At 36.6% G+C, this 16,987-nt stretch overlaps 1 protein-coding gene across 4 annotated transcripts in view; it reads right to left on the bottom strand.

Annotated features, from left to right (window-relative positions):
* LRRC7 (leucine rich repeat containing 7) overlaps positions 1 to 16,987 on the bottom strand; it is a 499,243-nt gene that overhangs the window by 15,630 nt on the left and 466,626 nt on the right. For all 4 annotated transcript variants that reach the window (XM_044749558.2, XM_070486576.1, XM_044749553.2 and 1 more), the window contains one exon: positions 415 to 489. In XM_044749558.2, coding sequence (XP_044605493.2) covers positions 415 to 489 — 75 coding nt within the window. The remainder of the gene's footprint in view (positions 1 to 414; positions 490 to 16,987) is intronic.

Below are 16,987 nucleotides of genomic sequence, written 5' to 3'. Positions count from 1 at the left end.
ATTCAAACAGTAATAAGCTTACTTCCGAAAAATTAAATACAGACCGGTCCCTTCCCCCTCATCTAAAGTCACATCAATAGATGCCCTGTTTCGGTACTTCATTACTCTTACTTATATTTAATAACTATGCATAGATTCTTTTATATATCAATTCTTCTTACATAGCAAATAACACCATTCATTTAAACAAAAATATGCAGAATACCTACCATGTGTCAGGTACTCGGGAAATAGGATTCTATAAGACTGAATTGGTTTCTGACCTGCCTATCAACCCCAAAACAATACAGGCAAATAAGAAATGTGAGAAGGACTTATTTCCAATCATTGAATTCAAGTCATTGAACTTAGTAACATGGTTACACATTCGTTTCACTGTTGACATTCGAAAGCATTGCTTTTTATCTGTCTTACCTGAAGGATCTTATCGCCAGGCTGCAGCAGGTTGGATGCTGGTCCGTCAGGCTGAACCCTAGTAACAAAGATACCCTATAAGTCAGAAGTAACAGAGGTTAGGATTCTATTATCGAGAACTAGGCCTCCTTAAAACATTTTTCATTCACACAGAAAATAGTGAAAACAGATTAAAAATAATATACATATGTAAGCTTCAAAGGTTAATATACTATTTTAAGCAAGGCAACACTCTAAACCAAGTTTAAGAAAAGAACATATTTACTTACATTAAAAAAGCTCGTCTTGTTTTTAAAGTGCACTTATGATTTATAAATTAATCTCAGGGCATATCCTTAATTTCTTTCTTAAATAATTTGAACTATGGTACTAAACTGTCTTTTGTACAACTTCTGAAATTATCTTAAGTAATTATTCTTCATTGAAAATGTCTCCTATTTGATAGGTTGCAAATTCAATGTACACTTTAAAAACCTTACTAGAATTACATATAAATACTTGTTTATTTTAATGAGTATTACTTTGTATGTACTGAGAATTTTAATACAAAATATACATGAACAAATTAAACATAGGAAAATTCAATGTGCATTTTAACTATAAAGTTTATGACTACACAGTTACAAAATCCCTAAGGTGATTAATTTAGTTCATAAAAAAATCAAATTAATTTTGCTGCTCATGTATATAAAGCAAACATTTATCGAAAGTCTCCCATATGCCAGGTCTTGATCGCTAGTGTTACAGAGATACACAGAATATAATTCCTGGCTTCAATGAGCTCACAATATAGTGGAAGAAAAGTCAAGAAAATCAACGATTATAAACCAGTGTGACAAGTGTTATGATAGAGATATAACAGATTATTTAAAAAGGTATAACAGATCACTTAAAAAGTCTGGGTTTCCAGGAGGAGAAGACACCTGGAGCTGAATCATAAAGGACAAGTAAAAGGTGGCCGCACAGATAAGGGGAGGAAGGGTAGCCCAGATGGAAGGGAGAGCACACATGAGAGCAGGAGCACCTGTCACACTCAGGAAACTGTGAGTAGTTCTATGATGACTGCAGGGGTGGGGGAAGTGTGTGAGTGGATGCGGTTGGGAGCGTGGGAGAAGATCAGCCAAAATGTAGGTTGGGGCCAGATCAAGACGGGCCTTTAATAGACATGTTCATCAGTTTGGGGAGCTACTGAAGTATTTTAAGCATGATGATGACAAGATTCTAATTAATATCCTAAGAATGAACTGATCAATGATAAACAAAATGTGTATATCTACTTGGTGGAATATTATCTGGCAATAGAAAAGAATGAAATACTGACAACATTGATGAACCTTGAAAACATTATGCTAAGTGAAAGAAGCCAGTCCCCAAAAGGCCCCCTACTGTATGATTCCACTTACATGAAATGTCAAGAAGAGGCAGATGCACAGAAATGGAAAGCAGATTGGCGTTTGGTAGGGGCTGGGGAGCAGGGGAGGGGAAACGACTGTTAATGTGTACAGAGTTTCTTTCTGGGGTAAAGTGTTCTGATTTTAGATCATGGTGATGATTGCACAACACTGTGAACATACTAAAACCCACTTAACTGTATACTTTAAAAGGATGAATTTTACGGTATGTGAATTCTATCTCAATATAGCTGTCACTATTTTTTAATTCTAAGAAGTATAATAGAACAGAAGATAATATTTTTATGTTTTTGCCTGTCATTTAGAAAATCATCTCATTTGCTGATCTGTAAACTTAATGACTCTCACTTACACCCATAACTTTGTGTGTGTGTGTGTGTAAATGGTTTAACAAACAGACCCTAATTAAAATACTTCTTTGTGAATTTTCATTTAGCATTTCAGATCTTTATGAAACTTATTAATTTAAGGCTTTTGAATAATTTTAATTTTTCTCATTTTAATCTGTTTTCCTTCCCATTTAAAGATGACACTATGGACAGGCATCAAAATCCTTAGAGCACTGCATAACTTTTAACCAGTAATTTGACTTCTAGAACTTATCATAAGGAACTAAGTGGACAAGTATACAACATACATTTATTTAATATGCTCATCATATTATTTTTAATAATAAAAATTACAAACCACACTTAAATGTCTAATAACAGAGGATTGATTAAATAAATTATGGTAAATCCATACAATAGAACGATATGTGGTCATTAAAACTAAAGTCCTAGATGGTGGATATACAGGTACGCCAGTGCTTAGTGAGACAAGCAGGTCCTAAAATGTTAAGTGTGGTAGGATACTATTTTTGCTGAACCATGTTTATATGCATATCTGTGTGAGAAAATATCTGGAAGGACATACTCCTACCACTAACAGTGGTTGTACTGGGTGAGACATTATATATATGGATTTTTTTTTCTTTTTGCATGTCTATGTTTTCTAATTTTTCTACAATGATTACATACTACTTAGAGCATTAAGAAAATAACAATAAAAACTTAAAAAGTCTTTAGGTTAATGGCTTCACTTTCAGAGTGATGGTTAAACAGCTGTTTACTTTGGTCAATTCAGTTGTACAAATGGTCAATTAACAAGGAAAAAGAAAACGGGTTGTTTGAGAAGGACAGTTGAATAGGGCACAATGATTAATCCACCAGACCAGTGAATTGCACTGGTTGTGGAGACAAATATAATCCCTACAGTCCTGTTCACACTGGGCCCAGAACTCTCATTCTCCATCAATCCAGGAGACTGTACGTGCAACGAGTCCCTCAGTCGCCCCTCTCTTTGCTATTGGGGTCTCTGTACAACAGGTGGAATGACACTATTGCCCCAAATAAGCCACTCCATCCCTGGCTGCTGAAGGTGAAGTTGTTCTGACTATTATTTTATCCCAGCAGTCAAAGTCTGTGCTACTTAGTTAATTTTAATTGCCTTTCTTCAGCTCATTGTACAGGAACAATTTCAATAACGTTTGTGTGAATCCAGACCATAAGAGCTAAATTATGGCCATCATATCTGCAATGCTGGGAGGAACTAGCAACACCCCACAACCTGACTGCTGAAAGAATACAAATGTGGTGTCTGTGGCAGGTTTAATTTCATCCATCACAAAGCTCCATGGGATTCAACCGCTGTTCTGAAGACTTGCTTTGAAATTACTCTTACGGTGGCCTGAGTCTTCCCAAGCATTTATTGCTGTTTTCTAAAGCTTTAATATTTTCTTCAATCAATAAATTTCATCAACTAAGAAACTGCTACTGTTCATTGGTATAGTTTTCTTTTTCTCTCTATATCCTACCAGCCAGCATACTGCCACATTAGTTGAAACAGATAGCAATGAGTATAATGTTTGATAATAGTCTGTGGCATTCATTATTTGTGGAGGTGGAATGTTTCCCAAAAGACTGCCCGCAAAGGCCAGTGACCTGGTTTTTCACTTTGTTTATGTATATAAACACTGCCATATGAAAGAGATCAAATAACTCTGAACCCATTTTGTGGTCTCTGTTATGATGAATATTGATGAGAAATATCAAAACTTTGACATTGTTTTGAAAAAGCTCATGGTAGCTATGTGTCGTTCTTTCAACAAATTCATTTTATTCTGAGACTTGAAAGAATACTTTGGCACTAATGACAGAATTTGGTAAGGAATCATCAGACTATTCATACTCTGAAAATTAGAACACTAACTTCCTACTGTTTGGTAAAAAGCCATTTCCTAACTTCAAAACAGCAGTAAGCCATCTTGTATGGCGATCAAAGATCCAAATCATAGCATCTGATCAATTTTATAACTCCACTGGCAAGATCTAAAATATGTTCAGTTTCCTGTAACATTTGGTAGAGTGCTAAATGTGGGACAAACTAGCATGGAATACATTCAAAACTAGTGAAACGACCTAAATACCTAAGGCTATAGCAAAACCATTTTGCTCAAGGAATGAAAATACCTCAGTAACTCTTTTTCAATGAGGTATTAGCTTTTTGCTGCTGCTGTAACAAGTTACCACAAACTTAGTGGCTTAAAACATCACAAATTCATGATCTTACATTTCTGTAGATTAGAAATCCAACACATGTTTCACTGGGCTAAAACAAAGTTCTAGGCAGGGCTGCATAATTTTCTGGACTCTCTAGGGGAGAATCTGTATCCTTGCCTTTTCCAGCTTCTAGGAAATGTCCACATTCCTTGGCTCAAGGTCCCCTTCTTCCATCTTCAAAGCCAGTAGTTGTGCACCTCTCTGACTTTTCTTCTGTATTCACATCTCCCTCTGACCACAGCTAAGAAAGAGTCTCTGTTTTTAAGGACCTATGTGATTAGATTGGGTCCACCTGGATCCAGGATAATCTCCTCATTTCAAGATCCATAATTTAATCTCACCTGCAAAGTCTCTTTTGCCATTTAATGTAACATATTCACAGGTTCTAGGAATTGGGATGTGGCTGTATTTGGGAGGCTATTTTTCCTGCCTTCCACATAGTGTAAGAAGTGGATCAGAGCACAGCCCTGGAGTTAGCCTGTCTATGGTCCACCATTTATAAATTGGTGACCTTGGGAAAGTTAATTAACTTTTGTGTGCTTAACTCCTCCTCATCAGTCAAATGAGTATAATAATGGTACATACCTCGTAGTTATTAGATTAAGTGAGTGAATACATACAATATACTTAGAACAATGGCTGACACTCACTGTAGGATCAATAAATGCTATTATATTATTGAAAGTCTGAAGGTTGAGCTATAATCCAAGGTCTTTTTATCCAGCAAAGTCCCAGTGAGAGGTTCTGAGTCTCCAAGTGAACCAGGTTTGTTATCAGGAAATTCTTCTTTACTCTCAATCTGGAGTAGATGGAAAGGCCAACATGTGTTTTCTTTCACTTGAATTCCCAATAGATAAGAGGATTTGCATTTCTTCTTTAGGGAGGGGATGAGAAGAGGGTTGTAAAGTCTCTCCTTTCTCATCCGTGGTTTTCTAGTGGTGGCTCTCAGTGACAATGGCTCCAATTATTGTTCACTCAGTAGACATGGGTCTCAACTAGAGGGCTTTCTGATGGTTCTTAGTAACTCTCAGGGGCTACTTCCTTTGGTGGCATCAAGTCAGGAGCGTCAGCTCTTTATAGTAATGTCTGCTGGAATCCAGCTGATGGCTTATGGCATCTCTGAGTGTATTTTTCTGATGTCTCCCACCTCATAACCAGCTCTCAGGTTCCTTAGTGGCTTGACAGCACAATGGTTTTCCCTTAGCACCACCTCTAGAGAACTCACAACCGAGCAACAAGGTAAGTGCTGCAGCTCTTTCAGAAGACTAAGTCTGTGCCCTCCTCAGACACCAGTACCTGGGAGTGCTGGAGACACAGACCCCATGCACCCGCGCATCACAGAGGGACCCTCACAGGTCTGAACCACAGCTAACTGAGAGAGGGCTGGCCAGATGCTACGAATAGGCACGACCTGTTGCCATTTCATATTTCTTCCCCATTTTTTTAACCAGTCTCTATGTAAGTCATAAACGGTTTTTCCAAAAGTACCCATGATGGGCTTTTAAAAAGTTTTACCTTTCACAAGTAATTTTGGAAAAGCGTGAGTATGGGAGGTTTTTCACAGTGTTAAGATCTGCCCTTGTCTTACTAGTTACCCTAGCCTATATACCTGTCGACATAAACCTTAAAGGACTCAGAAAGTTAGTCTACAAGGCCAACATTTAACATTCTAACTTTAGAGGAGAAAGGAACTTTATATGGCTGTTTAATGATGAAGGTGCATGACTGTGACAGTCTCAGCTATTGTAAATGCAGACACCAAAATAGAACTTGTCTTAACGGAACTGCAACTTGAATTTATGAAATATGCTTTTCTTTAAAATTCCGAAAAATCTTGGCTCTAGCAGACGCTAAGAAATTGGTTTCTAGGAAGGCCATATCTCAAATAAAAATTGCATGCTATTACAATTCTGAACACACGGGTTAAATATTATAGAATATAGTATTTCATGCTTTCATATAATTGTGAAAGTTCAAGGAGTGCTTCTGGAGGAAAAACTGACTCATAAAAATAGCAAATATAGCCACAGATGCAATAGATTTTAAGGGGAAACTTTTTTTTTTGCCAAAAATGTGGCAGTTTCTTTTCATGAACTGGGCAAGGTTAACAGGAAGCTATGTTGCAACTCACAGAAACAGCATTACACATACACTATAGACTATTTACTTAATCTTTGTGATTATTAGAAGATGACACATTAAAGACAAAGGTATTATCAATAGTTTTTGTCTCTATGAATCAAAAGTGTGATGACAAGATATTTTAAGGTTAATTGCTGAGTGTTAAATCTTAGGCTTTGAACAATTTGCTACCTTAACAAGTGAGGAATTTATATGTAGCAAGAGAAGAGGTTTAGCCCCTGGCCCGAAGAAACCAGAGAAGGGAGAGGGAGGGAGACAGGGAAGGGAGGGAGAGAGAGAAAGAAAAAGGGGCGTTGGCAGCTGAATACAATGCTTCCATGTATGACTGACTGATCTTTAGGTGACAAATGAAATGTAAAATCCACAAAAGATGGACAGAAAGGAGAATTACTTAAGAAACCTAGAAAATTTGTGCCTCAAAAGACAGAGATACCAATAAAAATTCTACAACTGACCAAAGTCCTCTAAAAATTTAACAAAAATCTCATGCACAGATATTTAAAGAAATCTCGAACTCTCTTTAACAAATTTTTAAATAAAGTAAATATTAAAACAGAAATCACTTGGTTGCATTTGTAAAAAGAATTAATAATAATGCATTGGGGCAAGAAAGAGACTAATAAAACCCAGAGAGATTGACGGTGTGATGACAAAGACCTTAGAGGCCATGTGGCGGGATAGCCTAACAGAAGAAATGCATACTTTTTGCTCATTAGACCCGCATCGTCCTTTCAGGCCACTGCAAAGGTTTATTTAGCAGCCAAATAAAAAATACAGTTTTCAGATACTGCTCTTTTGACTTGCTAAAAATGTCCAGTAAGTAAGCAGTTCATCCTCTTTTATCTGTGATTATTGTTAGAAATGACAAATTGACTTCTAGAATATTTTTAATTGTTTGATACTGATCATCATGTGCTATGCTTTTTTGGGGAATCTGAATATAAGAATTAAAATTATGTTTGGCTTTGACTTTGGTTACTTTATAATTATAACTTTCCTTTTTTTAATTGCTCCAGTATTCCAACTGTTATCTAGCAATTAAACATCTCTGGGATGTCTGTCTATATCTGACTTAAAGTACCTTTGTTTCCTGTTTATTTTTTGAGCTTAAAAAAGAGTTTCCTTCATTTGATTTTCATATTTTCTTTTAAAAGTAAATGATCACACTCCTTCACATACTGTCTTTCCAGATTTCTTGCCTCTTTGGGAAAAATAAAAGAAATATTTTCCATTTCTTTTATGAATTCTTCAGAGCTTGTATTTAATATAAGACCTCAACTGGTGGTGAATATTGGATTGCTGAGCTTCATACAATCTACTGATTCTGTCAGGGGCCTTAATGGCTTTTCTTCTCAGCTTCATACATAGCATAAAATAGTAGAAACTGTTAAAAACAGGAGTGAGTAACTGTAGGTGGCTGTGGATTCTCCTTGCTAGCTATTCCTAAAATAGTACCGGAAATCAGCTCTCTGATTACCATCCTCGCAGCCTCCCTCAGAGCCCCTTCAAATGTGAAAGTTTTTGACACTATCTATACCATTTCAAAATAACCAATTGGAAAGTCAATTCAAGAAGTTCAGTCGAACCTTTTTTTGTCATTTTATGCTAAAATAAGGTTTTTGAAGTGAAAAACTGCTTTATTGTTCAGCTACATTCAGTCAAACTATGATTCTTTTAGATCTTTATGTGGTTTTATACAATGCCTAACACATCATTGTATAGTCAGACCACACTAGAAATATTTCTTAGAGGTGGCAGTAAAATCAAGAGCTCACAAAGGCCAGTGGCAAATGCCCAGAAGACACTATGGCTGTGAATTCCTGATGCACTGACTGATAAAGTGGCTCTAAGGCCACGGCTGTGCATTGGTCCTGCGGGGTGGAATGAAAAAGGAGAATTTCTTTTTTTCAGTTTTTAGTCTCTATATTTCTACATTATTTGATACAGTGGCAATGTTTTCATTTATTACCTGTGTAATTTTTTAAAAGGTGCAGGTTAAAGAAAAAGGACTGCGGTTGCACACAGCTGAGACTAAGACTGTGTTACGGCTTTAAAGGTCGATGATTTTGTCACCCAGAGCATAAGCATGGAGACTGCCATGTGGCTGATGAGTGAAAGGGAAGCAGTGCACACTCAGAGGAAGGGACCTCAGTCAAAGTGGTTCTGGATTCTCTGTCTCTGACACGCTCACTTCATGGCTCAGAGACGGACACCTTCAGAGAGCTGAAGCTACCGAAGCTGGTGTGTGCAAGTCATACAAAATCGAACATATGGTGGGTTTTTCTTGCACTATAGAAATAAGCAAAGCTTCCCAAGTTTAGGTATCCCAGAAAACCAGTCACTCAGAGTCAAGGTAGAAACATTTTTTTCAAGTAGGACGTAGAATTAACACATGATTTTTTTCTCTCAATAAACAAAGAGACCTCAGTATACCTTGATAAACAGAGATTAACAAAAATTTAAGATAGGATTCCTCTTGCATCATTTTAATGTTAGCCCAACACTAAAAGAGGTTGCATTCTATTCCTACTAATAAATGTCCTTGAGGGTTCCATGACAGCGCCTTGTTATGGGAATGTGGTGTGTGTATGGTGATGGGGTTTGACCAACCAGGTTTCAAATACAGCAAGTAGTTTGCTACTCTGTTATACTTAAGGAAATAGAATTAGTTACTAAGACCATGTATAGCTATACTAATTATACTGCAAAGATGACAGGTAATTAAATAAATGCACATTTGTAATTTCGTAACTTGTACAATACCCAAACTGTTATTACTTACTGCTTAACCTAGCTTTGGATTTATTAAAAAATATATATTTTAAATATATTTTATTAAATTATATATATATATTGATAACACACTCTAAATTCTGATCTACTAGTCTAACTTTCCAGCATAGTTTCCTTCAGGTTAACTTGCTCAAGTCTTTCCTAGAAACAAATCTATTCTCATCTGTTTGTAGCTTTCCCCCAACTCATTCAAAGGATCTTAGGGAGAATTTAAGTTGGAATTTACAGAACTTAAGAATCAATTCTTTGATTTCTCATGATTTCTTCACACACTCAAAAAGAGAAAGATGACACAATGAAAGTGATTTGCAGTTACCTGGGTTTCTTTGTCACTTGTCTTAGATTCCTCTGATCTAATCTGTTGTTACCTGACTTTTTTTCCCCATCTAAAAGTGTTCACTCCAGACTTCTCTGCTCCTTCTGATCAATATCTAGTTTAGCAAACCACTTTCTTCGGCTACCAAAGAACACAGATTTGGTTCAATTAGTGATTGCTGTCTCTTAGACAGACTAGGACTGTATTTGTAGACTACAGCAGTGTCTTTTTTTAAAAGAAAAAAATTTAATCAGAAAAATTATAAGGGTTTAAAAGCATATTTAACTGGGTCTCACTGCAAAACTGCCATCGCCAATTTCCAGGTCCATACCAGAGTATTGGCTGCTTTGGCAAGCCCTCCCGGTTGATGCCATGGTTGAGAGCACTCAGGTTCTAGGGCAGTGCTTCTCACTGATGGAAGCACATGAGAATCTCTGGTACTAAAGGACTTTTAGTCTGAAAGATGAAAAAGATCTATTGTTTTCATAATAGGGTAACGGACACTTTTGAGGACCTGCCCAGATTATCAGATTGGTGCTCTCATCCCGCAGGTGCTGCCGACAGCTGGCATCTGACACTTCTCTTGAAAATCACCCATGGGCCGGAGCCTCCCTACTGGGAAATGCTTGGAAGGTTACACCCTCCGCCCTGGGGGTGGCCTGCAGCCAATGACTGGTACCAAAGTACAAAAGGCTGTTTCCCTCCTCAGGGTGAGACAGCTCTGCGGTACCACTCACGCGCCAGAGCACCCTATGCAATCAGGCTTCCACTAAACCCACACCTCTGTCCAGTTTCTTCCCCTGCCCTATCCTGCATCCCTCATTTCCTTATAGATTTCATCTGAGAGCAATTCTTCAATTAACCGCTTGTACAAAAATCCCCACCTCCAGCTCTGCATCCAGGGGAACTGACTTTAGACAAATACAAACTACAAAAATTAAAGCTCTGCACTATCCTCTCCCATGATAGGGACGTGAAATTCTCTGTTTCACTTACAAGTGACTCTTTGGAAGCTAGAGTCAGGAGAAATGTACCCCCACTCCCAGCATAGCACCATTTTGGGGGTGGAATGGGGGAAAGTGGATGATGATGTTATTAAATACATATTACTGAGATATATCTCAAATGTATGGGTAAATAAAAAAAGTTAAACAATATTGCTACAGGCAGAGACCTGGCAGTTATTCCTTTTATTTATTTTTTGTTTTGTTTGATTTTGTTAATTTGGCTTCATAATGTTTCCACGAATTCTAGTTGGTTGTAACATTTTCAAGAAAGAAACTAGAAATACTATGAGGTCCCTGGAATACCACTTAAAACATGTGGTAGTAATTTTGCAAATGGAAGGGAAAGATTTTATACACATCCCAGAGAGGTGTACTAATTAACTTTCTCTCATTCGTGGACTTGTCAGTTCTTGTTGCTTATTACATAAGGTATTATTTATGAACTAGTTTTAAGCGATTTCATATTTTGATTGAGAAGTGTCTGACATTTTTTCAATGAATAGTAACAAACTTAAAAAAAAGTCTCTAAAACCTTTCTAACATCATTTTTTGTCTGCTTGTTTTGTTCCATGCTAAATGGCTAAAATGATGCAGAAGATAGAACATAAATAATATGTAACTGTAGAAACTAACAGAGTTGGCTATGCACTTGGGCTTCAATTGAAAAATGTTTTACTTATTGTTACAAAATATCACAAAGTGATAGCAATCTCAATTCTAGTGATTTGCTAAACATATTGTTAAATTAAAATGTTGCCATCCATATTCTTATTTAAAATGGTACTTTGAAATCACCTTATTTTTTCATATGTATGCCCTAGTAGTACTTTCATGAAGAACCAAGCCTGCGTTGAATTTTATTATATTCTTTCATAAGCTGAAATCCATGTCTTCTTTATATTATAATGTCTAGACACCGACATTATCCAACTATCTAAAGTACACTGCCATGCCTTTATAAAAAGCTTCATGTAAGTGGTCACATCTGTAGGAATCCTTTCAATAGGAGATTGTAAATTCTCTTATCAATGTTCCTGAATAGATCAGGATTTTTTCTCACCATATAAGACAAAGAAAAGAGCAGGCAAAGCCACATTTTTTTATTAAAAAAATCTCATTTTTAACGTCCTCAAACAACCAAATGGCATTCTGAACCTCAAATTGCAATGTGACTAAGATGCAGCTGAAATAATCAATTGTTTTGTAAAATAATTTATGGTTGGTGTTTATTTTTAAAAATTCAGTTTTATATATATAAAAAAGATCTGTTTCAATCCCTTCCTAAATTTAGTCCAAAATGCAGTGTATAACAATATTATCTCTCTCCCTTGCTCCTGAATGTTCCTTTCACATGATTCAAATTACTTTGCATTACATAATCACTTGGAGTAGAATTAAGGATGGGATAGATATATAAATTACATTATAAAATGAATTTAGAAATATCTAAAATAAATCATATTTGTCTAGTGGTTGTGCAAAACAAAGAAAATGTGTTATATGTAGCTTAATATTTATGTAGTAAATATAAATCCTACTCTATGTGTTCTAGACTTTTATATCCATACAGGATAAGAAACAGACATATGGTATGGACCTTTTTCATAAGTCGAGAGCATAGCTTTTGCAACCTTTTGTTTATGACTCACGCAATGTCATGGAGGAAACCTGGAAAATTATTCTTGTGCATTTTTGAATTTGCCACTGCTAAGCATGCCTCTGGGTATTGTGATCCCTGCGTAAAGGTATCAAATAAATGCTTTTATTCTGAATGTCTACACCTTTTTCTCTTCTTAATATTAATCATATAAAAAGTTTTATTTGCTGCAATACCCATCTCCACACAAAGAAAAAAGTCCCATTTTTTTCTCGGAGTGGAAGGAGGGTCGTAAGTCCTGTTTCAGGCCATTTTGGCACCTGGAGTTAATCTTTTAGAAGTGATGTAGAACAAAACCTAGTAATTTATCCTGAGATTCGAGAACATTTATTTAGAGCTTATTGGTGACCATATTTGAGCTTTGCCATGCCTCCGATATTCTTCGTTGGTTTGGGATTTTACTTGTACCATAGGCAAATTAAGGCATTTGAAAAAAGAACAGGAATTTGATTCTTCTATCATTTCTGTGTCTACAGGCAGATTGTTCAAATCAGCAGAAGTACAGGTGGGCTCTTTGGCATCCACCGAGCATGGGTGTTTATGATAAAACTGCCGAGAATAGGTGATTTTTTGGTTCCAATGCTCCAGTATGAATATTTCCTGCTGTCGAGTGTTTTGAGGATAGCCATAATATAGCTTTCATTTTGGTCCTATGGCTAGATAATTGCACGTGCGACTGTTTAGTAATATACCTTTAGAGCATATAGAGAAATGGGTTATGAGTTTTCTTTAATATCTTTAAACTCTATGAGTTTAGTCCTTCCTCCTCAAATGGCAAGGAAGGCTATAGTCCCTGAACGATGAACTATGTGAATGCATCATTAAAAACTGATTCATTTTCAGAGTCTTGGACTGCCTTATGAAGTCATTACAACAACCCAGTATCAGTAACCCATTAATCCGATCTCTTCCTTTTAACAATGTCCTGTAGAAACTGCATGGGTAAATTAATTGAATTTTGCAATCATGAATTATTATTTTCTGACCATTTAAATACAGGCAAAGATTATAGTGGTTTGTTCCATTGGCAAACTCAGCATTCTAATGATACCTTAGTCCAAAAGTCATATAATTGCTTAGCAATCCACTGTGTACAGTATGCTTCTAATTATCTAGGTTCAATAGAGAGTACATGCTGACTTCCAAGGACTTGTTGAAGCAGATATCTAGACTATAACTAATTAGAGGGCTCTGTAATACTTTCAATATTAGAATATCATATTAGTCTCAACTCTACAGGGTATAAATTTGTCAGTGGCTCTTCTGCTAAGTGCTATCTGCAGATAGAGGCATGCATCATAGTACTTCGTAAGAGAAAAGGATTTGGAGTCAGATCAATTTGGGCTCAAATCTTGTCTGCCACAGATCAGCTAAACGACCTTGGACAAGTTAATTAAACCCTCTGAGCCTCAGCAAAATGGGAAATACTACTACTTAACTAATGTAAGTTGTTATGAAGATCAGATAAGTTCATATATACAAACAGTCTAGCACCGTGACCAACACATTGTAGATACTCAATAAAAGGCTATTATTTTTATTACTTTTCTTATTATCATCAGATTTCTTGGATCAAACTCTTTCATGTCTCCGCAGCATCTTGCCATCCTGACAGCAATGTTTAAACCACATACATCATGGCTTCCATCCCCTTCACTGGGAGGGCAGAGGCAAGCACCAGATAGGGCCATTTTCCTGAGTTTTTCACAGTTCTCTCCTTCTAAGCATGTAAGAGCATTTTTCACCAAAATAATAGGCTCCATGATGAATGAATTGGGTTGTTCTACTACTAGGCATTGTTCTGACAATGCTGTGACTTGCAGGACTAATTATGCTCTGTTTAACTCGAGGATACGATATTTGTTTAGGACTACCTTGGGGTCTTTGAGAGGAGTTAAGTTTGCAAGACCAGATGCCATTCTAAATTTCCAGTCTGGTACAAAACAGTCCTCGTATCTGGTTTAATCCCCAAATTTTCTCTAAAGCCTCAGTTAAGTTTTGGGCTGTCTCAAGTGTTTTTCTGCAATAATCTCACACTACCGTAGGATTTAAATCGGAACTTCTGCCAGACTGAACAACACAGTTCACTTTTGCCCCAGTCCCACACTCCCAGCCTTTTGGGTTGACTACTTCATGCTTTCTCTATCCGGCTGTATACCAGGTAATCGGTTTGGATCCTATCTCACTCACATTGGCCTTGGCATTTGGCTGAAATGATAGTTCCTATCAATCATAAGGAAGCAAATGGAACAAATCTATTGGCTACTTTAGAAAGTCCTAAATGCCACTGAGACATTCAGATATCTTGGGTACTTAGAATTTTGAGTGGCACTATAAAACATTCAAACATTCATGAACAGTAAGTAAAATAATATAGTGTGCTTCTGAGAACATTTCTAATCCGTGACTTGTTAACTGGAAGAGAGTTTGTATCATATTAAAGTTTAAGCTTTTGTGTGGCTAGGATTCCTTATAAAGCATCCACCTCCAACTCATTGGAGGTGGAATGTAAACATCTCTTTAATTAGGTTCTTCTCACCCTCAGCTGTAAATTAGCCAATCATGAAAAAACAATTTGTTTTTCAACATTAGAGAGAGATATTTTTGAAGTTCATTTTCATTTTCTTACTGCTTGGTATTTTGGGGTTGGTATAGGCATTGGGTTCTACTCTAAATTTTATGCAACTACTACAAGAATGGGGCACTGGGGATAAAGAAATGCAACTGAATTTCCAAGAGATTAGTGCCCCTTCCTTCTTAGTGCATTAAATTCTTGTATAAATTGTCAGAGCCAATGTCTTTTAACTAAGTATCTCTCATACATTTGGCGTGACAACAAAAGTGGTTAATAAATTAGGAGCAGTCTTGAAAGTCTTCTGCAGATTTGGAACTTCTAATTACTCCCATCAATTTTACAATAATAGAGAATCACTTTTCAGTTTGTGAAGTGTTTTAGAGAGTAATCAGGCAAAGAAAAGTGCTTTTGGGGAGAAATATTTCAATGGACACATTATGCAATTCAAGCTCTATATCTATTGCATTTAACCAAAAGAGCAAATTATAAGATCATAGCAATAGTTCAGTCTCAGTAGAGTCATCAAAATGTTACAGATGAGAAATTAAATTCATGGTTATAAAGTGTTGATATTCATCATAGTGGAAGAGTTACAGGCGATGTTGTGAAAGCCTCATGTCTACTGTCCCCTTCAGTTGAAAATAACGGCAGAAAAGCAACAGCATTCAGACATCTTGACTATTTAGCAATCTGTTCATCCTTAATTTAAAAACATTTATTATCCTGTGCCTTCCAAAAATCTAGTGAAAAGATGTATATGCTGGTGAGAAAGGAGAGAAAAACATGTCTTTTGAATTTCAACTATCTTAAGAATGATAAGGTTACTAACTTTTCATTGAAAGAACTTGTAGAGGAGATGTAAAACCAGAGGCAAAAGGGAGGCCAAGATGAATAAGACATAATGATTTGAGGCTTTTAGAAATACCATCATATGTTTCTGATAATTTTGAACTTTTATACTTTTTTTTTTTTTGAGGAAGATTAGCCCTGAGCTAACATCCGTGCCCATTTTCCTCTATTTGATGTGGGACACCTGCCACAGCATGGCCTGACAAGCGGTGCATAGGTCCGCATCCGGGACCTGAACTGGTGAACCCCAGGCCGCCAAAGTGGAACATGTGAACTTAACTGCTGTGTCACTGGGCTGGCCCTGAACTTTCATACTTTTTGTCTGAGGATATATTAATCATATATTAAAATTCAGTAAACATTTGGTCCTAGTAAACCATGAGGTATTTTAATTCTACTAAATCAATGGTTACCTTCAACATCATTTCAAATTGGAAATGCAGTAGTTACTTACGCACAGACATTTTCTAACCGGCATTCCCCTAATTATATAGGACTGCCTCATACACTTTCCTTCTATATAAATAGCTGCCCCAGTCAATTGACTAAAGGAGCTCCCATCGAGGTCACTGGAGATTTCTTTCTAGTTCCTTCCATCCTAACATGTATAGTGTGAATAATTCTTTTTTCTTCTAGTCCTCTTCCTCTCTTCTTCTTCTCCAGAAAGGAACAGAAGAAGGGCATAAAGAATGGTAGGAGACAAGAAGATTGGGAAGAAGTGGAGGAAAATGAGGAATTAAAGGCATTGTTTCAGGCTACAGAAATATCCAGAGTGGGGGCATCCAAGTTTTTTCAGAAGCAGGTCTTATGATCAGAAATTGATTTGTGGGTTATTTTTATGATAATTGTGAGTCAAAAGGACCTGCACCAGGTTGTGACTCAAAGGTAAATTGAGAGCCTGTGGAGGTCTTATTCATACCTAATTTCTGTCTTTCTTCATCAACCCAAAGTTTCATGATGTCACTTAATGCAATTAAATTTGATGAGCTCAAACCCGGATAGTTTCAATTATCATCAAATTATAATTAGTAACTGATTCAAAGCTGAGCGTATTAAATGCTGATGGTAGCAGGGCAGGTTAGGTAGCTCGCAGTAAATTTTTTGAAATAATAAAGTCAGGTGGTCAACATGGGATCAGATAGGCCAAATGTGAGCATGGGCAGCATGCTGGACGTTCAGACAACGATTGTGGTTAGAGTTGGAGTGGTAGCGATCCTTTACT

The sequence above is a fragment of the Equus asinus genome, chromosome 16 (genome assembly GCF_041296235.1).
Source record: "Equus asinus isolate D_3611 breed Donkey chromosome 16, EquAss-T2T_v2, whole genome shotgun sequence".
Classification (NCBI taxonomy): domain Eukaryota; kingdom Metazoa; phylum Chordata; class Mammalia; order Perissodactyla; family Equidae; genus Equus; species Equus asinus.
This window is presented reverse-complemented; position numbering and strand designations above follow the sequence as displayed.